Here is a 23,388-nt window from a genome sequence, read left to right as displayed (position 1 = left end):
TGAGAACTGTACTATCACAGCACCTAGTAGTGGACTCCATGATTAGAAGACCCAGAATATTTCCAAACTTGAGATTCTGCTAGAGCAGGTGCTCACAAACCCACACTTGCTTTCTTGGTAACTTATTTTTAAAACCATATACCTGTAGCATTCCATCAGGATTGGCACAAGATTTATGGACCTAATATGTAAGAGAGAATTTGCTGGCAGTTACTGACACTGTTAGTTTCATCAACAAAACTGCCCAATTTGGTTACAGTTCTAGGACTACAAAGTGGAAGCAGGGAGGCGGATACACGCTGGCAATTTAGGGGAATGTTAAATGTCCTTAATTGAAAGGCCAGCTGAAACTGCCAGGATAATGTTGAACTGTGGGCTCTATTTTGTCAACTGTTAACTTGCAAAGAAAAAAATCAACAGACCATACACCAGCATATGCAAGCTTGTTGGTATTCTCCACAAACAGACTGAAGAAAATGAGAGCTGTTTCTAGCTCAATGAGAAAAATGTACAAGTTTGGCTAAAAGATGGGCATAAAATCCCAACATATCCCTCATACGTGGTTCAGCACAAATTCTAATCCCCATTTCCCCCCATAATCTATCAAATGCCTCAAAATCACCTTCTATAAAATTTTTATATTTTAAAATCATATGATTTGCTAATTAATGATTCTCTTACATAATTTTTGAAAGGAAGGGTGACAAAAAACTAGTGAAAGCCTCTGGCAGGCCTATGGGATTTATAAAAGTCTTATAGAGCTTTGAAAGGCTAAGGATTTACAGGAATAATCAGAGCTAATTGTGCAGGATAAACTGTATTTACCTGCTGTAACCGTCACTGTGAAAAAGTGGTTTTTTCTTGAATTTAGGTAAATAATTATTGAACTCATCGATTTTAGCTTAAGATACCCTGCTTTTAAAAGTTTATCAGCATAAAACAGCACAGATAATGAGTATCTGCCAAACGCGATTCCTCTCCCTTGCCTCATCCCTGCTGACCAAACCCCATCATATTATGCCAAACCAGACACTCTTCTCCTTTTTAAATCAATTTAAATTTAATTTTTTTCTTACTTTTTTAATCAAAATAGTCGAGAGAAATGAACATGATTAGTCATTAGCAAAATGCAAATTAAAACACAATGACATATTTCCTTACATCTGTTCAGTTGAGTTCAGTCTCTCAGTCATGTCCGACTCTCTGCAACCCCATGAATCAGCACGCCAGGCCTCCCTGTCCATCACCAACTCCCAGAGTCACCCAAACCCATGTCCACTGAGTCGGTGATGCCACCCAGCCATCTCATCCTCTGTCATCCCCTTCTCCTCCTGCCCCCAATCCCTCCCAGCATCAGGGTCTTTTCCAATGAGTCAACTCTTCGCATGAGGTGGCCAAAGTACTGGAGTTTCAGCTTCAACACCAGTCCTTCCAATGAACACCAGGACCGATCTCCTTTAGGATGGACTGGTTGGATCTCCTTGCAGTCCAGCAATGGCTATAATCACAAAGACAGAAAATAACAAATGTGAGCCAGAATGTGGAGAAACCAGAACCTTCATTCATTGCTGGTGAGAATGTAAAGTTAGCACAGATACTTTGGAAAACACCTTGACAGTTTCTTTAAAAGTTAAACATAAATTTACAAAAGGATCCAGCAATTCCATACCGAGGTACACACTTCTGTGTGTGCTAAGTCGCTTCAGTTGTGTACAACTCTCTGCAACTCCATGAACTGTAGCCCACTGGGCTTCTCTGTCCATGGGATTCTCCAGACAAGAATACTAGAGTGGGTTGCCATGCCCTCCTCCAGGGGATCTCCCCAACTCAGGGATCAAACCCGCATCTATTGTGTCTCCTGCATTGGCAGGGGTTCTTTATCGTTAGCACCACCTGGGAAACCCAAGTACTCACTTAAGAGAAATGAAAACATATGTCTAAAACAAAGATTTGCACATGAATATTCACTACAGTACTATCTCTAATAGTGAGAATTGGAAAGAATCCTGACATCCATCAATTGGTGAATGGATAACGAAATTTGTTTTATTTATACAATGGAGTACTACCCATCAATGAAAAGAATAAAATATGGAATGTGGATGAATCTCAAAAACATTATGCTACATAAAAGAAGGTAGACATATAAGACCATATAGTGTATGATTCCATTTACATGAAATATCCAATAAAGGCAAACCTATAGATAGAGCAAGCTAGTAGTTTTCTGTGTCTGAAGGTAGGAAAGGACATTAGCCATAAATGGGCATGAGGGATCTTATTGGGGTAATGTAAAGGCTCTAATACTAATTTATAGTATTATGATGATGGCTATATAACTTGATAAGTTTACTTGAAATCATTGAACTGTTTGGGTTGGTTTTATGACATGTAAGTTATACCTCAAGAAAATTATTAAAAGTACTCTAGAGCTTCTTCAGACCTTGAGAAGAATTTATAGCTTTAGAATCTTAGCATAGTCTTGGTGTTCCCTCTGATTCTAAGAGTATAAGTTGTGTGGAAATAGAAGGATGTTCCGGGCATAAGTTTACCCTGAATTCTGGCTTCCATTTCTGTACCCAAGGTACTTGAAAGAGTCTACTCCACCCTAACAAAAGGTAAAAAGATGAAAAGACTGAAAAATCAACAACTGTCTTGGATCTATAAGAGAGGTAATGACCCAGAGCCAACCACCGTTCCCAAGATTGAAGAGAGAGATGAATACAAAGAGCCACAGCTTTCCAGAGCAGAAGCTCACAGGTGAAAACCACCAGCAGGAACCAGTGCTAGGGTTGGACTATCTGAACAGTAATTGACAAACTGCTGAAGGCTCAAGGTAGCAAACAGTCCACAACTCTGAGCATGCAGCAATGCAATGCAACAATTTGTCAACAAAGTAGACAAATCCGAGAGTTACAAATTCTAGAAAGACCCAGGAGTAGGGTAATCCTTACAATGTTGTGTGAAATTTACCTCTACGAACTTGACCAGGTACCCACAGTAAACATCAGAGAACAACTCCCTCCTGCTTCCCGCAGGGGGAGGGGGAAAAAGAACCATTTTGAAATACTCCAGAGTATTCTTTACTCCAGTGGTAAAGAATCCACCTGGGTCAGGAAGATCCCCTGGAGGAGGGTATCACTACCCACTCCAGTATTCTTGCCTGGAGAATTCCCTGGATAGAGGAGACTGGTGGGCTACAGTCCATGGGGCTGCAAAGAGTTGGACAATATTGAGTGACTGTACACACACACACACACACACACACACACACACACACACACACACACACACACACACACACACACACACACACACACACACACACACACACACACACACACACACACACACACACACACACACACACACACCCCCCCTCAGGAGAAGATAGTTAACCAGAGCCTAATCTGCCAGGGTATTAGCATGGCCTAACTGAGCTGGGAGAAGGGAAACTGACAACTCCAGTCTACTCTACCCTTCTATGTGGGAAAAGAGAAATACCCAGCCCACTTCAGCCATGCTGTTCCATCTAAGATGGGAGGAAAAACCTTAGAAAAACGTGTGAAGTTCACAGCCCGGGGGCACAGGCTCCCCAAAAGGCTGACACCTAACCACAGGACGACAGAATGCTTCTCTTCCCCCACAACTCACCACCACATTATTAAGGTCCTTTTACAGCAAGTCCTGTTACCTGGTACATCATGTCCTTCTATCAAGAGAAAAAAAAAAATCACAAAGCATGCTAAAAGGCAAAAACACAATTTGAAGTTTAAGAGCATCAGAACCAGATATAGCAGGATGTTGGAATTATCAGCTCAGGAATTTAAAACAACTATGGTTAATATTCTAAAGGTTCTGATAGACAAAATAGAATAGATGAGCAATATGTGCATATAGGGGCTTCCCCGGAGGCACTGGTGGTAAAGAATCCGCCTGCCAATGAGGAGACATAGGAGACGTGGGTTCGATTCCTGGGTCAGGAAGATCACCTGGAGGCGGGCATGGCAACCCACTCCAGTATTCTTGCCTGGAGAATCCCATGGACAGAGGACCCTGGTGGACTACAGTCCATAGGGTCGCAAAGAGTTGGACACAACTGAAGTGACTTAGTGTGTGCGTGTGTGTGCGTGTGCGCACACACACATGCACATAGATGGAAATCTTAAGAAAGAACCGAAAAGAAATGCTAGAGGTCAAAAACGGTATAATATAAATGAAGAATGCCTTTGTTGGACTTATTAGTAAACTGCTCACAGATTGAGGAAAAAGACTCTAACTTGAGGCTATCTCAGTATAAACCTACAAAACTTAAAGACAAGGAGGACAAAGACGAAAAATACAGAACACACCATGAGACAAGTATAAAAGACGTCATGAGAACACCAGAAGAAGAAGAAAGACATACAAAAAATATGTAAAACAGTAATGACTGAGAATTTCCACAGATTAATGTCAGACATCAAACCACAGATCCAGGAAGTTCAGGGAACATCAAGAACGATAAATGTAAAATAAACAAAATAAGCAAAGAAGCCCTATACCTAGATATACAATTTTCAAACTACAGAAAGTAAAAGAGAAAAAAAATTCTGAAAGAAGCCACAGGGGAAAACCTTACCTATAGAGAAACAAGATTAGAATTATATTCCACTTCTCCTGAGAAACCATGGAAGCTAGCAGAGAGTAGAGTGATATGTTTAATGTCGCTGAAAGGGAAAAACCCACTAACCTAGAATTCTGTGCCCTGTGAAATTATCCTTGAAAAGTGAAGGAGAAAGAAATACTTTCTCAGACAAACAAAAACTGAGGGAACTTGTTGCCAGTAAGCCTGCCTTGCAAGAAATGTTAAAAGTTCTTTACAGAGAAGGAAATAATATGAGTCAGAAATTGGATCTGCATAAAAAGGAAGAGCACTGAAGAAGGAATAAGTGAATGAAACTTTGTTTTCTTATTAATTTGTTAAAAAATAATGTAACAATGTATTCAATAATATATGCTTATGTGTATGTCTAATGTATATATGTGTGCCTATGTATGCTTATATAACTGAGATGAATGACAGAAATGATACAAGTAACAGGAAGGAGGAATATTTTATTATTATAAGATATACCTGCGTCATGCTATAGTGTAAATGTACCTGCTAGTGCTAAGTCACTCAGTTGTGTCCAACTCTTTGTGACCCTGTGGATGGTAGCCCGCCAGGCTCCTCTATCCATGCGGATTCTCCAGGCAAGAATATTGGAGTGGGTTGCCATGTCCTTCTCCAAATGTAAATGTATAGTTGTAAACATATGTTGAAAACTCCAGGGCAGCTACTAAAAAAGCTTTTTAAAAAGCTGAATAAATATACTAAGAAAGGAGAGAGAGAGAATCATATAAAATTAAAGCAACAGAAGGCAGAAAAAGTGGAAGACATCAATAGAAATAAGGGCAACAAACAAAACAGTAACAAATATGGTAGATGTTAATCCAGCTGTACCAATAGTCATTTTGAACATCAATGGTTTAAATACACTAGTTAAAAGACGGAGGTCAGTGGATCTGAATACAAGATCCTATATGTTATCTACAAGAAACCCACCTTAAATATAAAGACACACACACACACACAAAAAATATATATAAAGACACAAATAGATTAACAGTAAATAAATGGAAAAAATATACTATGTTAATACCAATTAAAAATAAAGCAGGAATAGCTATATTTCACACAGAACAGACTTCAGAGCAAGGAAATTTATCAGAGATAAAGAAGGGCATTTAATAATAATGATGATATAATAATAATGATTAATAATAAGGGGTTAATTCTCCAAGAAGACATAATAATCCTTAACACATATATACCAAACAACAGAGTATCAAACTATATGAGGTGACAACTGATAAAACTTTAAGGAGAAATAGATGAACCCACTATCATGCTTGGAAATTTCAACATCTTTCTATCAGAAGTAGACAGATCTAGAAGGCAAAAAGTGAGTAAGGACATAGTTGAACTCAACCACATATCAACTGGATATAACTTCATCCAACAACAGAAAATACATTCTTCTCAAGCTCACATGGAACATTCACCAATATAGGCCACATTCTGGCTCATAAAATGCACCTTACTAAATTTAAAAGAATAGCATTCATAGAATATCTGCTCTTAGACCACAGTGGAATTAAATTAGAAACCAATAACAAATATTACTGGAAAATCCCCAAATACCTGGAGATTACACAATACACTTCTAAATAACACATGGATCAAAGAAGAAATCTCGAGAGAAATTTAAAAAATAGCTTGAACTAAATGAAAATACAACGTAAAATTTGTGTAATGCAGTAAAAGCAGTGCTTAGACAAATTTATAGCATTTTATTGATTTATCAGAAAAATCTAAAATCAATTTATTTTCCATCTTTGGAAACTAGGAGAGAAAGAGCACATTAAACCCACAGTAAGCAATAGAAAATAAATTAGTAGTAGAGGAGAAACCAATGAAATTGAAAATAGGAAATCAAGAGAGAAAATCAAGGAAACAAAAAGCTGGTTCTTTGAAAAATATCAAGAAAAACCAGTAAGACTCTAGAAAGGCTAAGAAAAAAGTAGAGAAAGGACATAAATTACTATCAGAAATAAGTCAAAGAAGGAAAATCACTACAGAGTTCACAGACATTAAAAGGATACTAAAGGAATAGTATGAAAAATTCTATACTGACAAACTTGATACCAAGATGAAATGGACCAATTCATTGAAGACACAAACTGTCAAAACTCAATAAGAAAAAATAGACAATCTGAATATGCTTATATCTATTAAAGAAACTGAATCAATAACCTTCCCAGGCAGAAAGCAATAGGCCCAGATGGGTTCACTGGTGAATTTTATCAAACATTTAAGGAAGAACTTATACCAATTATCTACAATTTCTTTCAGAGGTTAAAAGGTGAAGGAAGTCTTCCTAATTCATTCTATGAGGTCAGCATTACCCTAATACCTAAGCCAGACAAAGAGATTACAAGAGATATTACAGATAAATACATTTCATAAACACAGATTCATAAATCCTCAGCTAAATATCAGCAAATAAAAGAATTATACACCACATCTAAGAGGAATTTATGCCAGGCATACAAGGCTAGTTCAACATTCAGAAATCAGTGTATCCATCACATCAACAGGCTAAATAAAAAATCACATGATCATATCAATACATTCAGAAAAAGCTTCTGACAAAATTTAATACCCATTCAAGATTTAAAAAAGTCTTAGTAAACTAGGGAAAGATGGGAACTTCCTCAACTTAATAAAGAAAACCTACAAAAAAACTATAGGTAACATCACATTTAATGACAGAAGCTCAAAGCTTTCCCACTAAGATCACGTACAAGGCAAGGATTTTCTTTTCACCACTCCTTTCAACATAATACTGAAAGTACTAGCTAATGCATTAAGACAAGAAAAGGAAATAAAAGGTAGGGAGATTGAGGAGGAAAAAATGAAACTCTCTTCATTCACATATGAGTCAATTTCCTGTGTAGGCAATCTAAAAGAATTGACCAAAAAGAAAACAAAGTCCTGGAACTAATACGTGATGATAGGAAGATTGCAAGATACAAGGTTAATGTACAAAACTTGATTGCTGTCCTATATACTAGCAATGAACAAGTAGAAATTGAAATTAGATTCAGTGCAATCCCAATCAAAACCACAACAAGCTATTTTGTGGATATCAACAAAGTGATTCTAAAGTTTACATAGGGGTGGATAAATAGAGTACAGAGGACTTTTAGGACAGTGAAAAAACTGTAATAGTATAATGATGGGTACATGCCTTTATTTGTCCAAACCCATAGAATGTACTGGCTTTCCTGGTGGCTCAGTGATTAAAGAATCCACCTGCCAATGCAGGAGACGCGGGTTCCATGCCTGGGTTGGGAAGATCCCCCAGAGAAGGAAATGGCAACCCACTCCAGTATTCAGCTGGAGGATTCCATGGACAGAGGAGCCTGATGGGGTCGCGTGGGGTCACAAAAGAGTCAGACACAACTTAGTGCCTAAACAATAACAGAATGTACAATAGCCACAGTGAACTGTAATGCAAACTGTAGACTTCAGGAGATTATGAGGTTATTAATACATTGTAGGTGTACCAGTTGCAACAATGGTTACTACTCTGGTGGGGGAATGCCAATAATGGGAAAGCTATGCCTGTATTAGGACAGGGAGTATATTGGAACTCTGTATCTTTCAGTTTTGTTGTGACGTTAAAATTGCTCTAAAAAATTAAAATTTTGAAAAAAGAGGAACACTTAAAAAAGGTTAATTTTTCTTTCTCATGGGGGAGAGGGGACATAAAGAAGTATTTTGTAGCTAAATTAAAATTTAAGAAAATTAATACTGAAACACAGGCCCTATTTTAGACTTACTTCAGGAAAATCTTATAGAGAAAGCCAAAGACATGTAAAACTGAATTACTCTGATAACATTTTAAAGCTGTAAATTAAAAAAAAAATAAAGCTGTAAATTCAAATAATTTCAATGTCTTCTTGGCTGTTGCCAATATGATTTTCTTTTAAAAATAATGTTAAAGTGGTTTAAAATAAATAAAAACATTTTTACCCACTCACCCTGGGAGCTCCAGAATGTTTACTATATGAGTTAACTTTTAGTCACAGCTTTGTCTTACTTCTTATTTTTCTGTTGATCAGATTCTAAAGGGAAATAAGTGATGTGTGTACAATTTGCCTAATTGTACATAATAATAAAAGCCTAATAATAATAATAATAGCCTAATTGTGAATGTAAGGAATTTTATTCTGACACTGGGTTTGATCCTGGTTTTTCTTCTTCATTTGCATGCAGGACTGTTACCGCATATAACCAGTTCCTTTAAAAATTCATTTATTGTCAAGCACGGAGTGGTAAGCCCAACATTTCTCAGTGACTGTTTACATGGAGAGCTTAAACGATTGCATGCTGCTTTGTTGTTATTAACTAGGAAACAAACAAACTGGAGCAGAATGAAGTTGTTAATATATTCATTCACGGAACATTTATTTTTGAGTGCTTATTATACATTTAGCTTTCTTCTAGGTGATGGAGATATAAGATTACCAGCATTAGTTGTGAGATGATGATTCTCTGCTTCTTTCACAGTCATGAATTTTTCCTCTTTCCCGTGTGTGACAATAACTATACATACTACATGGACAGTTAAAAACAAAAGCAGCTCTCCTCTGATTGAAAACTTTCAAACAATCCAGAAAAACAGAGACACAGTAAAAGCTACCTGAACCCTTCCCCTCCTCCCAGGGATAAACCACCATTAATGTTTTAGTGATCTTCCTTAGAAATAGCCCTCTGTACTTAGGTGTACATAAAGACGCTCATGGGGGCCTCCCTCGTGGCTCAGAGGTAAAGAAAACAGCAGTCAGGGCAGGAGACAAGGGTTCGATCCTAGATTCGGGAAGACCCCACATGCTGCAGAGCAACGAAGGCCCTGTGCCACACCTACTGAGCCTGCGCTCCAGAACCCGGGAGCTGCAACCACTGAAACTCTCAGGCCGAGAGCTGGTGCTCCTCAACAAGAGAGGCCAGGGCAGTGAGAAGCCTTGGCGCCCCGACTGGAGAGGAGCCCCTGCTCACCGCAGCTAGAGAAAAGCCCACACGGAGGCCCAGCACCGCCAGAACAAGTGAAAAGTTTTTTAAAGATGCACACAGTCATATACATAGAATACACAGATGGGGTCCATTGTCCTCTGTAATCTGCTTTCATCATTTAAGGTTTTCATGGACCTCTTTCAGTGTTAACATAATCATTATTTTAATAGATACATAATATTCTATTGACTGGATGTATCATCTTAAAAATATGCCATAATGCTGGGCATTTAGGCTTTTCAAATTTGTAACTTACAAATTATGCGGGAATCAGTTAATGTGAATGTAAGTTTTTTATAATTGTTCCATCATCATCTCAGAGTACTTTCCCATAGGCAGAATTCTTGAGTCAGAAGGGATACTTATTTTAAATTCTGATATATGGCCAAATTGCCTTTCAGAACATTGGTTTTATGAAACAGCAGCCCACAAGAGTGCCTGTTTTCCTATATTTTCTCTAATGCTGGTTTTAAAAATAATTTTAATATTTTCTAGTTTGATAAAAGTAGTTCAATCTTCTTTCGATTTTCATTTCTTTATCACTGAGGTTGAGCATCTTCTGTTTACTATTCATACTCTTTTCGTGAATTATAGTCAGTTCTCATTATTCAAGGTAGTTATCTTTTTTAAAGTCTCTACTAACATGATTCAGGGAATACAGAACTATTGCTCCTAAGAGAAATATAGGGTCTGTTTCCTGTGAGCCTCATACGATTTTCACCAATTGATCAGTACGTAAGTTTGTTTTCCATGTGTTTCTGTTTAACGGCACCTTATTTAACATATATTGTTGGTTCATTAACATTGATCCTCCAGCACTATAACTTGTGCCTAAACAAAGCTTATCTAAACAACCGCATTTTCTCTGGAAGGCACTTCAGCCTTCTCGCACTTAGAACGTTAAGCAGCATATCAGCAGTGCACCTGGGGGCCGTTTAGAACAGTGAGATCATTAACAAAAGACAGGAAAATACAGGTGTGGCACTAGATAGGCTGCAAAAAGGGCACTTGTTTACAGGACCAGAACCCAAACAAGAAGGCAGAGTGTGCTCTTGTTGGGCCTCCACCAAGAACATGCATGCCAAGTGACTCAAACTTTGCCACTTTGGGCACGTCCTTGAATGATCTCAAAAGCACTGTGAGTATTGATTTTGAATGGAACCCATGAACAATGAGGATCGACTGTATTCACTTCCTTTGACCACCTTTCTATTGGGGTGTTTAGCTTTTTCTTAACTACTTTGTATAAGCTATTTGCATATAAGGATAGTTATGTTATATTTGCATATAAGGATAGCTATATTTGCATATAAGGATAGCTGTCCAATTTTATAAGTATTTTCTCCAATTTTGTCTTTTCATTTTAGTATTAGTATTTTACTATGGTGGCTTTTGACAGCAGTATCAAAGTATCTTTTGAATGGGGAGGACGACAGTGGAAAAAGAATGTTATTAAATTTCTGTTGTTGTGAAATTGGTTGATATTTATTTTCATCTCTTCTTCATAGGCACATCAAATTCTGTCTGGGGATTCTCCTCCAGCACCTCCACCTCCAGGTTATGAAAGACCATGTAAGTCTGATCCAAAACTACCACTTTTCATCCACATTTTGCTTTTAGTTATGACCTTTATCGGATATTTTCATACATTCCAGAGTCTGAAGCCATTTAAGGCCTTTCGCATTTCTGCCTCCTTCCTCCCATCACACACTTTATTACTTCATTGTACATACCTCTCCTTGGAGAAGGGAATGGCAACCCACTCCAGTCAGTGTTCTTGCCTGGAGAACACCATGGATGGAGGAGCCTGGCAGGCTACAGTCTATGGGGTCGCAAAGAGTCGGACACAACTGAGCGACTAACACACACATAAATACCTCTCCTAACCTAAATGGAAGGATGGTAGGATGCAGACATAAAAAGGAAATTCCCACAGAGGCACTTGACGGCGGCAGCTCTGAAAAAGACTGTACTTGTGAGAAGGTTGTGATGGTGGCAGAAGCTGGGGATGGGGGTCAGTGGGTAGTGTGTGTGCAACTATTGATTAAAAAATGGCTTAGGAATGTCAGTACAGTTCATCTATTCATATTGTAATAGACTTTACCATGAGTACTTAACCCACTAGCAGTCTGTCTGTTTACACTAGATGTCAGACTTAAAAAGCCAGCACCAAAGAACCTGATGAAGTACAGTCTTCTAAGGAGAGAGCTCCTGAAACATGTAAGAATCTTTTTGCTTGTCACCCAACAGTGGCTCCTTGGGAGTGTCAACAATTCTGCACAGTGTATCCTCGAGGGTGGAGGTGTGTGTATGTTTAGAGTCGGTGTGAAGGTAATCCAACATTTATAATCATGTGACACATAGAAACAACTCTGGAAATAGACTGTTTTGAATCTTCCCAAAAGTATCATGAACATTTCTTGTGTAGGTCTCTCCAGTTATTTTGGAAACAAGCCTCAAAACAGGCTTAGAGCGACTGGAACTTCTCTTGTACCTTCTTGTCTGAATGCTCATCAGTGATGGCAGGGATCTGCGGGATTCCACCTCATGAGAAAAAGGCAATAAGTTCTCAGACTGTCCTTCCCTTTCGGGGACCCACCCTGGGTGCCCAGTATCCTGGATTCACCCTCCTTACATGTCCATTCTGCTACCTGCTATCTACTGGCCCTGTTCCCCCTGACATGGCCCTCTAGAGCCCAGGCTTTGTCTTGCCTGCTCAGACTTTCTCCAAACCAGTAATTTTAAGAAGAAGGTGACAATGGGATCCTTCCTCTATCTTAAGAGTTCTGGCAGAGACTTCTAGAGAAAGAATAAAAACTGGTTTCTACAAGCACCCTACTGACTTTACTTCATTTAATATAAAAGTTACAGGGATTTCCCTGGTATCCAGTGTTCCCAATGTATAGGGCATAGGTTCCATACCTGGTTGGGGAACTAAGATCCAACCTGCCTCACAGTGCGGCCTAAAAAAAAAAAAAAAAAAGATTAAAAAAAAAGTTACAATGACTTTTGCTATCTTATTACTTTTGCTTATTAAGATTTCTCTTTAAATTGACTTTAAAAAATGTGGCCTCACCCTAAGTAATTATATTTACAGCACCATGGGTTTGGTATGCTAGTTATGTGCATTAGAAAAAAAAAATACTCTGACCATTAAAATAAAAAATGTTATTCAAGTACCACCTAACATTATCACAAGAACTACCAGTACAGACAGTATAGATAGATATCACTTAAGAAAATGCTAGTCTATGGGCACCAACTAGCTTATCTGATACATTTAGCAAAGGGGACAGGGTTGAACAGCCCACTTTGGCTCCCAGGTAACTAGAATGGTGGTATTCCAGAAACGGCGTATATGTCTTCATTTTTTTTTTTTTTTTTTTTGGCTTAGGACTTGGTAACTTTCCTAGCTCAGGAGGGCAGTGCTGGGGTAGGCTGTGGAAGGAATTACTCCGGGGCATTTGAAGCTGGGCAGTCCACTGAATGTTGTATTATGCAGATAGCCAGGGACCTCCCTTCACTGTAGGGTTGGTGCAGGCTTCTAGGAAGGGTAGCTGATTTCCTGAAAGTGTATTTACTGCTAGCTGGCCTCCTGGGAGTTGCCTGGGCAAATCATTAACTATTGTTAAATAAATAAGTCTCTCTCGCTGCACAGAGCTGTACCCGTGCCAAGCCATTCCACGGCCAGTGTCCGCAGCTGTTCTGGGGAACAGTTGTCTGTCTCTCCGAGGGGCTTCCCCGCCCTCCCTCCCCTAAAGTGAATGTTCTATACTCACAGTAGCCTCTTTTAAGTCAACAATTCCGGACAAATTAATGACATTACATCCTGCTCTTGTTTTTATGGTACAAGAAGCTGAAAGTACAACACACACAGACACACCCCACACAGTTCACACGGGCTCCTTGTTTGGGAAACCCTGGGCCTAAAATTCTCAATAAAGGAAATCACGATTTTTAATTTATATGATAAAGCAGAATCAATTTTTATATTATATTCTATACCAGTAGCAAGTAGGAACTGAATGAAGTTTTTAGCAACAAGTAAGGACTGAATGAAAATTTTAACCATCATTAACGATATTCTCATTTTAAAAAGTATTTGCTTGGTGTCTAATGCCTTTGGTAACCATCTTCTAAATATTTATATTTCTGGGTTCTATCTTCAAGTTCATGATGTAACACTGCAAAGTAAAGAAATCCACACCCAGGGCTATCTGGACCAAAAGGATGGTAGGGAAGAAAGGGGAAAGAATCTTACCGCTAAAGGGTGATTAAAGGGCAGTAGCAGTGAACGGGTGCGGTTATTGATTCCAGGAAATCAGTGGTTCGGTTATTGATTCTAAGAGTTCTTGCCCCCCTTTCCTCTCCTGCTTATTGATCTGGCCTTCCTGACACAGACACGATATATGAAATAGACAAATTAAAGGAGATGGAGGAAAATGCAGGAACAATCCCAATTTCTGCTCGTTATCGATGTCTTGGCAATTTAAATCCCAACTGTGCAAAAACTAACCTTAGTGGATGGGCGAGTGCTGACAACTGGGCTATTTTTTTCCCCTCCAGTTTCGTGAACCAAGTGATTCTATAAGCAAGACTAGTTCATCTGGAGGCTCAGAAGTTGATCAAGTCGTTTATATTCGGAAAGGACCACTGTTGTCATTCGTTTAGCTGAGTTGGAAAGCGAAGCCACAAAGTTGGAGGCTCCAAGCCTGCTTAATTAACGACTTGGAGGTATGAGTGGGCCCGGGAAGACACGGACCTAGGCAGGTTGGTTTTCTTGGGCACTTACCGGGCTTCAAAAGCCTTCATCCCTCAATTTGTTTTTTCTCTCAAATTGGAGGAGGGGACCAAAGTTATCGTTATACTGATCATTAAACTTTCCTGTAAAGACTTGGAAGCAGGCTTCTCTGCAAGAACCACAGAAATGGTGTTGTGGCCCCGACAGCTGTCGGCTCTAGTGTTCAAGGAGCCAGTGCCGTCCATCTGGGCGCCCCAGGCGGGGAAGGGCGCAAGGGCGTGAGAAAGGCTCTTTTGTATTCAGAGCAATCGTCGCCTGAGCCGCAGCCTCGCAGAACCAGACTCGCCTCCCCGCGAGGCGCCGCGGGGAAGCAAGTTGGCTGGAGGGGGCGGCTGGCGGTGCGGCGGGGGCGGCTGGCGGTGCGGCGGGGGCGGAAGTGGGGGCGGAGCGATTCGCGGCCTTTCTCGCCCCGGGTCCCTCCAGAGCGGCCTCGCGTCCCACAAGCCCCGCCCACCTCCCGCCCCGCCCACATCCCAGCCCCAGCCCCGCCCACATCCCAGCCCCAGCCCCGCCCCACGGCGGTCTTCCTGTCGGAGTTCCTAGGGTCTCTGAATTCCGCCGCTCTCTCGCCTCTCCTCCTCTCCAGATCCGCCTCCTGCGTCCACGACCCCCCTCCTCCTCCGCACCGCGGGCCTCCGCCCTCTCCGGCTCCTCCTCCTCCAGTTCTACGACCCTCCCCCACTGCATTCCCAACGCCCCCTCTGGCCCCACCCGGGCTCGACGTGCCAGTCCCTTACCCCGCCCCGCACTGCCCACCACCCCGCCGCCCCGGCCTGTGGCTGTGCGTAGCGCCCCGGAGGGAGGTCAGCCCTGCGGAGACCCTGTGCGGGGGAAGTCTACGCCGCTGTCCTGGGAGCCAAGGGCCTCGGGGACTGCTGTCCCACCGAGGGGCAGGCCGAATCCCGTGTGGTTACGGAAGTAGCTGTCCCCTACCCCTCTTCCTCTGCACCCCCACCCTGCTCTCTGCTTGCTGCCGGGTTTACTCCCGTTCAGCGAACAGACCTTCTCCACATGGTTTCTGTTAAATAGAAAAGGTAATTAAAAGTCGCACCACCACCTCTACCTCGTCCCTCCCCCAACCCTTCCCAAACCCCCTAGTGGTTATTTTTGTTCTTTAGCCCAGGTTAGGCTAAGTACTATCCCCGAAAGCCTTCTGGTCTGATTCCCAGGATCCCTTCGTATGGTTTCCATTAAGGGCGCCAAACTGCTTTAAAACTGCTGCCTTGGAGCCACTCAGAAACCTCCAGGATTTTTGCTCTGGCCAGCTTCATGCAGAAGCTCTTGAGCAGAGGGAGGTAAAGGCTCTGTTGAATGTCGACTTAAAGAATGCTGCTGCTGCGGCTAAGTCGCTTCAGTTGTGTCTGACTCTGTGCGACCCGTAGACAGCAGCCCACCAGGCTCCTCTGTCCACGGAATTCTCTAGGCAAGAAGACTGGAGTGGGTTGCCATTTCCTTCTCCAGACTTAAAGCATATACACAATCTAAAACTTGAGTGTTATATTTTATTTGGTGGGCAATTAAAGACTTCAAGCTCAGGAGACAGCATGTCAAGTGACCCTGGGAGAATTGCTTGGAAGAGGCAAGGGAAGGAACCCCGTTATACGGCAGTTTTACAGCAAAGGGCAGTAGTCTATCAAATGATTATTGTTAACTAAAGAAAACCAGATATCCCAAGTTAAGGAATTTAGCGCTTTTCTATGTATGGGAAGATACATAGATAGTCAAGGTACAAGATAGTCGGTTGTTATTGTTCAGTTGCAAAATTGTGTCCAACTCTGAGAACCGGTGGACTGCAGCACGCCAGGCTAACCTGTCTTTCACTGTCTCCCAGAGTTTGCTCACATTCATGTCCATTGAGTTGATGATGCCATCCAACCATCTCATCCTCTAACACTCCTTCTCCTCTTGCCGTCAGTCTTTCTCAGCATCAGGGTCCTTTCCAGTGAGTTGACTCTTCATATCAGGTGGCCAAAGAATTGGAGCTTCAGCTTTAGGGTCAGTCCTTCCAATGAATATTCACTGTTGATTTCCTTTAGGATTGATTAGTTTGATCTCCTTGCTGTCCAAGGGACTCTTGGTTCTTTTCCAGTATGCGTGAGTGCTAGGTCGCTTCAGTCATGTCTGACTCTCTGCGACCCTTTTGACTGTAGCCCACCAGGCTCCTCTGTCCATGGGGATTCTCAGGGCAAGAATATTGGAGTGGGTTGCCATGCCCTCCTTCAGGGGATCTTCCAACCTAGGGATCCAACCTGCATCTCTATGTCTCCTGCATTGACAGGCGGTTTTTTTACCACTAGTGTCCAGCACCACAATTCAAAAGCATCAGTTCTTCAGGGCTTAACCTTCTTTATGGTACATCTCTCACATCTGTACAGGACTACTAGAAAAACCATAGCTTTGACTATATGGACCTTTGTTGGCAAAGTGATGTCTCTACCTTTTAATATGCTGTCTAGGTTTGTCATAGCTTTTTTTCCAAGGAGCAAGTGTCTTTTCATTTCCTGGTTGCAGTCACCGTCCGAAGTAATTTGGAGTCCAAGACAATAAAGTCTGCCACTGTTTCCACTTTTTCTCCTTCTGTTTGCCATGAAGTGATGGGACTGGATGCCATGATCTTAGTTTTGGGTCACTGAAATCATTCCTTTCATCTGCATCTCAGCGATGTGGGGCCAGTATCTCGTGTTTTTTTTGTTTTTTTTTTTACATCCTGAGCATCCTTGGGGGTGGCTGCAGCCTAATGGCTGCCAGGTTGCACGCAGTATGCTCCTTCCGGAGTGCCCTCAGGGCTTACGTTGGAGGGCTGCGATCCCTGATTGTTACTTCCTTGTTTACTGATATGGCAGGAAATACTCCATTTCTTATGAAGGTCTAATTGCCTAATGCTCCTGGTCTTACGCTTTAATTAATGTTTTACTACTCCAAGAAAATACAATTCTCTCTGTCAATAGGTATTATTTGTTCTTTCAGTATTTGTGTGTGTGGGTTTTTTTTTTTTGCTGTATGCAGGCATAGCTTATTAGAATAACACTCTTTAAATTAAAAAACCCGATGTGAACAGTTTTAGAGATGATTTTGCAGACTATCCTGGCCACAGAAATTCACTTTAACCAGCAACATTTATATGGCTGGGTCTACACCACCTCCTTTGCTGGCCCCCATTCCTCTACCAGCCCCTGACAAAGTCAAAAAAATAAATGTTCACTTCTGGAAAAATAGTCCCTTAATTGGGGTTGGGGTTTGTGGTCTAAGAAAAAAGGGAACAGATAGGTTTGTAGACTCACAGTGTTGTAACTGAAAAGTTCCTTAGAATTCATCACGAATAAGTCTGTCAGTTTATTGAGGAGATTCCCAAAGTGTAGGGTTTAGGGACAATCCACATGGCTCATCAGTAAAGGACTAATTCAGAACTGGGGCCTAATGTGGGGAAAGACTTGGACATCAAGTGCTTTATCATGGACAGAAAAAGGACGGATCAAATTCAGTTCAATTGTAACACATTCTCCATGTTTCTCTCTCCTGCCGTTTGCTGTCCTGCTCTGGGTCTTGCATATTTGGGGAGTTCCAGCTCTTTCTTCCATCCCATAACCTAGGCTTCACTCCCTTCTTTCTCTTTTTTCTTCCTCCCTAACCCCCCAGCCTACCCGAGCCCCATCCGTGAGATTTTTATTTGGATTTTTAAAATGAAACCAGGTGCTACATAAAACAAAAGCAAAGTAATAACAAGGAAAGACTATCCAACGCCTAAGGAATGTGCTGAGTTTTATGACTCAGGCTGTCCTGGCAAAGAGCTCCGACTTACAGAGAGAGGTGGGTGGCACAGAGCAAGGACCATACATGGCAGCCTCAGCCTCCCCAGATAGGCACGGTCAAGGCTGCCTGTGACTCACCGCCCCAAACCAGAGACTCTTGTTCTTTCTGAAACAAGACTTCCCAAGACTAGAGCCAAAGGATCATCACATTTTCCCGAAGAGGCCAGTTCAGGCTGACATAGCAGGGGCCACCCTGAGGTTTGGAGGGGAAGGGAGCCTGAGCAGGAGGCCACCCCTGGGAAAGGAACCAGCTTGATGGACTTGGGCTAGGGCTTTGGTGTATCGAAGTGATGAGTAAACTGCAAGTGACAGGAAACTCAGCAAGAACTGTTCTGGAGACAATGGCTTGGGAACTCCAGGTGGCAGGAGAGTCTTGGAGGAGGGGAGGGTGGCGATGGTGCTGGGAGCCCACAGTAGTGGGGGGGCGGGGGGAGGTCCCCTTGACAAGTGGTGTGAGGTGCAGAGTGCAGGAAAAGTGCATCAGAGACTGGCAGGGTTTCTGGGGGTGCCCTGGCTCATGTGCTCAGGAAGAGCAGATAAGAGCGGCAGTGGTGGACTTTACATAAACACCCCAGACACTCAGGCACACATCTTGGAATCCTGAGAATTCTTCTCCAATGAGCACAGTGATGGGCTGAAGTGTACATTTTTTCTGTTACTAAGGGGCAGGTGGAGAGAGCTGAGAGAGCTAGGGTGCCCGACTCTCCTGGCAGAGTGGGGGCAGGGGGTCTGAACTTGGGTGACAAGGGTCTGTCGGAGCTCATTTCATTACATAGGCCCCGGGTCCAATGGAGACCCGTAGAGCTTCCTCTGGTGTCGGCCACCCTATTGAAGGCTGTCACTTTCTGCAGGAGAATGAAACTTGACTGGCATAAATGAGATCCCACGCAAAAGCCTCATGGAGGGCAGCCTGATTTTCCCCTTTTTTTCTTTTTTTTTCCTTCTCCTTGCCAGTGGAATACCATGTCAAAAAGCTACAGTGACTATTCCGTAATGGCAGGAAAAGCTCTGCTTAACTTTTTCATTAAAGTCTACTTATCTGGAAAAATAAAGTCTTTTAAGGACCATGACTACATAAATATTTATAGTGTGAACAGGCGTCACTCTTGGTTCTGAGGGAGAATGGGCTCATTCAGTTTTATTTATGATGTGACACTCTGGTGAATGACATCCGTCATCTGGGTCGGCCCTACACTCCCTTCCACTGAAGCATGTTTATGGAGTGATTATGCCTGCAAATATTTGCTATATTTAGTCCCTCTCCTCCCCTAACCCCCCCTTAGCCTTTTTTTAACACCCCAAATGAGCAAAAAGCCAAGCTTATGGTCTTGGGAAGATATGAACCCTAATGACAAGGCGCAGGGGCTGGAACAAGCGGTGCAGAAGCATTTGACAAGTTGGGAGGCAATTAGGGTGGGAAGGATGAGTTATTACAGCATCACCCCCGCCTAGGGTGCTTGTGGGGCCTGCAGCCAGCAGGTGAGGGCCCTCAGCGGGGCGTGATGGGTTTTGACAGGTGATGGCCATAGCCCCGAGTAATGAATGCAGATAGATCCCGGTGGAACTTTTCTTCCCAGGCAACTTTCTCGGGACAAGACCCCACAAGCCCTCAGATCTGTCACCGTGCACCCTGAGGGCTCTGGGGGCAGGGGTGGTGGGAACTCTGTGACCTCAGCTGGGTCAAGGTTGCTGGGGTAACTCGAGTGGGCCACACCTGGTCTCTGGCTGGGGGCATCGGAGCTGCCCTCCATCCTCTGTGGAGAAGGGAGGGCCCCCTCTGGCTTCTAGCTGAACAGCTGCACACGCCCGCTCTTGGCATTTCAGGCTGGACCTAGGCTTACTTCAGGGCCCAGTGCCTGCCTCCGGTCAGCTTGGCTACCTATTGTTTATCCTGGGAAGGGCTGGGTCTTGGCAGCAAGGCCTGAAGTGGTGCCTGCCTTTTATTTTTAGAGATGGGAAAATGCTTGCTTTTTGGCAGCCTCTCTTTCTCTGGCACACATCGGGATGGCGTCAAAAAGTTCAAGCAAGAGATTCCAAGCCCTAGATTCATGGTGTGTGTCATCATAGGTAGTAGGACCACGGGCCTTTCAACAGAAGCCTCTGCATAGCCCGAGATCTCTCATCAGCAAGCCTCTTGAATGAAGTGGGTCCCACTGGCTTCATCCTGGCAGCGGGAGGCTTTTAGTCCTCCACCCTCTTAGCCTGGTCTTCTAACGAGTCCCTTTTCAGAGCCTCAGCTGGCCTGCAGTGTTAGAGTTCTTACCTCTCTTTAGCTCCTCCCCTACCAATCCATACTCTAGTCCAACTTGATAGACAGAGTAAGAAAAAACCATCAGTCTGCTAAACCTGACACTCACCACCGCTTCTCAGAGCCACCGTCACTGTCATCACGGTGACTGGTGCGAGGCAACCAGCTTCCACAGCAAGAAGAGCATTACCATCCCCAGGAAGGGCATTTTCAGACTTTATTAGAATTATTGTTTGTCCCAGCATGGTCTTAGAACATATTTTTGTAGGTCCTGTGATTACAGCTACTGATTGTTTATCTGAAAGCATTTTGTAAACTGTAATGACATGTTGTACAAAGGTAAAAAGGAATGGAGATAAAAGTAAAGAATTAACTTCCATTTCCAACTTTTTTCCCCAACCGTTTAATGAATTACTTTTTAATTACAAAAATTAAAAAAATGAATATATTCTCCTTTGCCCCCTTGATTACCTTTTGGGTTCATTTTTCTTCTTGCTGGAGTACATCCTCTGGTAGGTTTTCCTCTCTCCACCAGAAAGTACCTGTGTATAATAAATTTTCCTGAGGGCTTTTGTGTCTGAGACTTCATTTTCATCTCTCTCTAGTATTAAAAATTTGGCTTATTATGAAACTCTAAGTTCATATTTATTTTTCTTGAGCATATCAAAGCTATTTGTCCTATTATTATTTTTTTTTGAAACTTCTATGATTGATCTGACTCATTCTTTTGTAGACTCTTTTAGGACTGTCTTTGTCATCTTGATTCTTCGGGAGTTTTATTATGATATCTCTCTGTGTTAATTTAGTTTGTAAGCTTATCCTTCTCAATAGGCTCTTTCAATCTGAGGGCTCAAGCCTTTAGTTCTAGGATGTGGGGTGGTGAGGAACAAACCAGAAAGGTTATATTGACCTATGTAATAAAGTTCTGGGGAGAGAAAAGGGGCCATGTGGCCTGAACATGGGGGGAACTCTAAGGGGTTCTAGAGAGAGGGAGAAGAGTAAAGTTTGGAAGAATTCATTGCCGGCGAGGTGAGGACAATGTCCTCAGAGGGTCTTTAAGATCTTTGGATATACATCAAGAATGTACTCCCTTCTTTGGTATTTTATGAAGAAGCTGAAGCTTGAATTGCTGTTAATTATATTTTTTCTGTGAAACTATTTTTTTCTGTGATTTGATGCTGAAACTGAACCACAAGACTCTCTTGAATTAGTCTGAGTTATAGAAACAATTATTTTTTTTATAAAATTTTAAGCAAATATCTTTGTTTCATTCTGTGTCTCTCTCCTCTCTGACCTTCTCTCTCTTCTTTTATATAATGAGGAAATGAAATTAGATGCTTCAAAGTCTTGCATTTCTCTGTAACTGTCTTTCTCTCTTTTGCTCATCCTTTGTCTACCTACCTAAATATTCTTTTTTTATGACTAACAGCTTATAAGAAGCGTAGGCAAATAGTTTGTTCACTCATTTCTGTAATCTAATTTGTCACCAAGTGAGCTGTTCTGAGTAGATCATAAATTTAGATAAAGAGGACAGCACAGTGACCTAGCTTATAGCAGGTCAGGACCCTTGGCTTAAGATCTGGTGTATGAAGCTCTGCCAACCCCCACCCCACCCACACCATAGAAGCTTATTATTCTAGCCTGAGGAATTCATTCCATAAATTCTCTTGGGTCACCCATTGGAGTTGATATGTGGCGTACAGGAGGGAGACTTGGGAAAGGCTCCACCCAAAAGAGCATCCTTGAGCAAACAAAAGCAGAAGATGCAAACAGGATTTATTCTTCCATAAACATAGTCGTTGGGTCGATTTTTATTTATCATGTGTGTGTCTTACCTTTTGGACAGCACAAAAGATGGTTACTGAACATTTTAAACTATGAAGAATATAGATGTTAGCATTAAAGGTCCAAGTTCTCCTAGGAGGTTTGGATTGTGTGTGGGCTGTTTCTTCCACCTCTGATATACACACTAATGTGGTTTCTGTGAATTGACAGTAAGCATATGCAGCCTGTAAACTGAATTACTCACTCTCCTGACTGAACAGTGATTAGGGCTTGAGTGGACTTCGCTGGTAGCTCAGCTGGTGAAGAGTCCACCGGGAATGCAGGAGACCCTGGTTCAATTCCTGGGTCAGGAAGATCCAAGGAGAAGGGATAGGCTACTCCACTCCAGCATTCATGGGCTTCCCTGGTGGCTCAGCGGTAAAGCACCCACCCACAATGTGGGAGACCTGGGTTTGATTTCTGGGTTGGGAAGATCCCTTGGAGGAGGGCATGGCAAGCCACTCCAGTATTCTGGCCTGGAGAATCCCCATAGACAGAGGAGCCTGGCAGGCAACTGTCCATGGGGTTGCACAGAGTCGGACATGATTGAGTAACTTAGCACACAGCACACAGGGCTTGAGTAGCCCCACTAGCCATGCAGCCCCAGTGCCCAGACAGATTCGGACCTCTGTTGACAGACGCTAGTGGTACTCTCACTGGCATTTGAGACTGGCCTAGGTAAGGGGAAATGCAGTATATCCTATGAATACCATTTTGATGTGTCACCCTTTTCAGGTCACTCCATACATAGCGACTGAACTTTGGAGGTAGATGCCTGCTGGTCTTGGGTTAGCACCAAGGTGGGAATGAATTCTCAAGTGGTAGAAGCCTATCAGGGTCAGCTCTGCCGACCTCTGCTCTTCAAGACTGAGGAATTGTTCTTCGGAGATTCTCTAGGTCCACCCAGGGATTTGATGTGTGACATGGGGAGAGAGATTTGGGAAAGGTGCCAACATAGCACTGGTTACCAACAGTTGGACCTCAGAGCAAGTGAAGACACAGGATGTGAGCAAAATTAAGATCAGAGTCTTCTTTTTTTTTT

General features: G+C 42.3%; 1 protein-coding gene and 1 long non-coding RNA gene across 3 annotated transcripts in view; one reads left to right on the top strand and one right to left on the bottom strand.

The window, feature by feature from the left end:
- The window catches only part of C1H4orf51 (chromosome 1 C4orf51 homolog), a 47,679-nt gene that overhangs the window by 13,966 nt on the left and 10,325 nt on the right, over positions 1–23,388 (top strand). Inside the window, exons 3-6 of one of the 2 annotated variants that reach the window (XM_043487806.1) lie at positions 8,867–8,925; positions 11,173–11,236; positions 11,811–11,884; positions 14,231–14,398. In XM_043487806.1, coding sequence (XP_043343741.1) covers positions 8,867–8,925; positions 11,173–11,236; positions 11,811–11,884; positions 14,231–14,335 — 302 coding nt within the window. In that variant the 3' untranslated portion in view covers positions 14,336–14,398. Of the gene's footprint in view, positions 1–8,866; positions 8,926–11,172; positions 11,237–11,810; positions 11,885–14,230; positions 14,399–15,099; positions 15,500–23,388 lie in introns of those variants that run through there. The other variant, XR_006273150.1, reaches the window with a different exon arrangement.
- Positions 1,482–14,749, bottom strand: LOC122453761. The gene is made up of 3 exons (XR_006273173.1): positions 14,457–14,749; positions 12,587–12,627; positions 1,482–1,498 (listed from the first exon to the last, which is right to left on the bottom strand). It is a non-coding gene; the product is annotated as an uncharacterized LOC122453761 (long non-coding RNA).

Source organism: Cervus canadensis, chromosome 1, assembly GCF_019320065.1.
Source record: "Cervus canadensis isolate Bull #8, Minnesota chromosome 1, ASM1932006v1, whole genome shotgun sequence".
NCBI lineage: Eukaryota > Metazoa > Chordata > Mammalia > Artiodactyla > Cervidae > Cervus > Cervus canadensis.
Note: the sequence above shows the minus strand (reverse complement) of the source record. Positions and strands in the feature narration are given on the sequence as shown.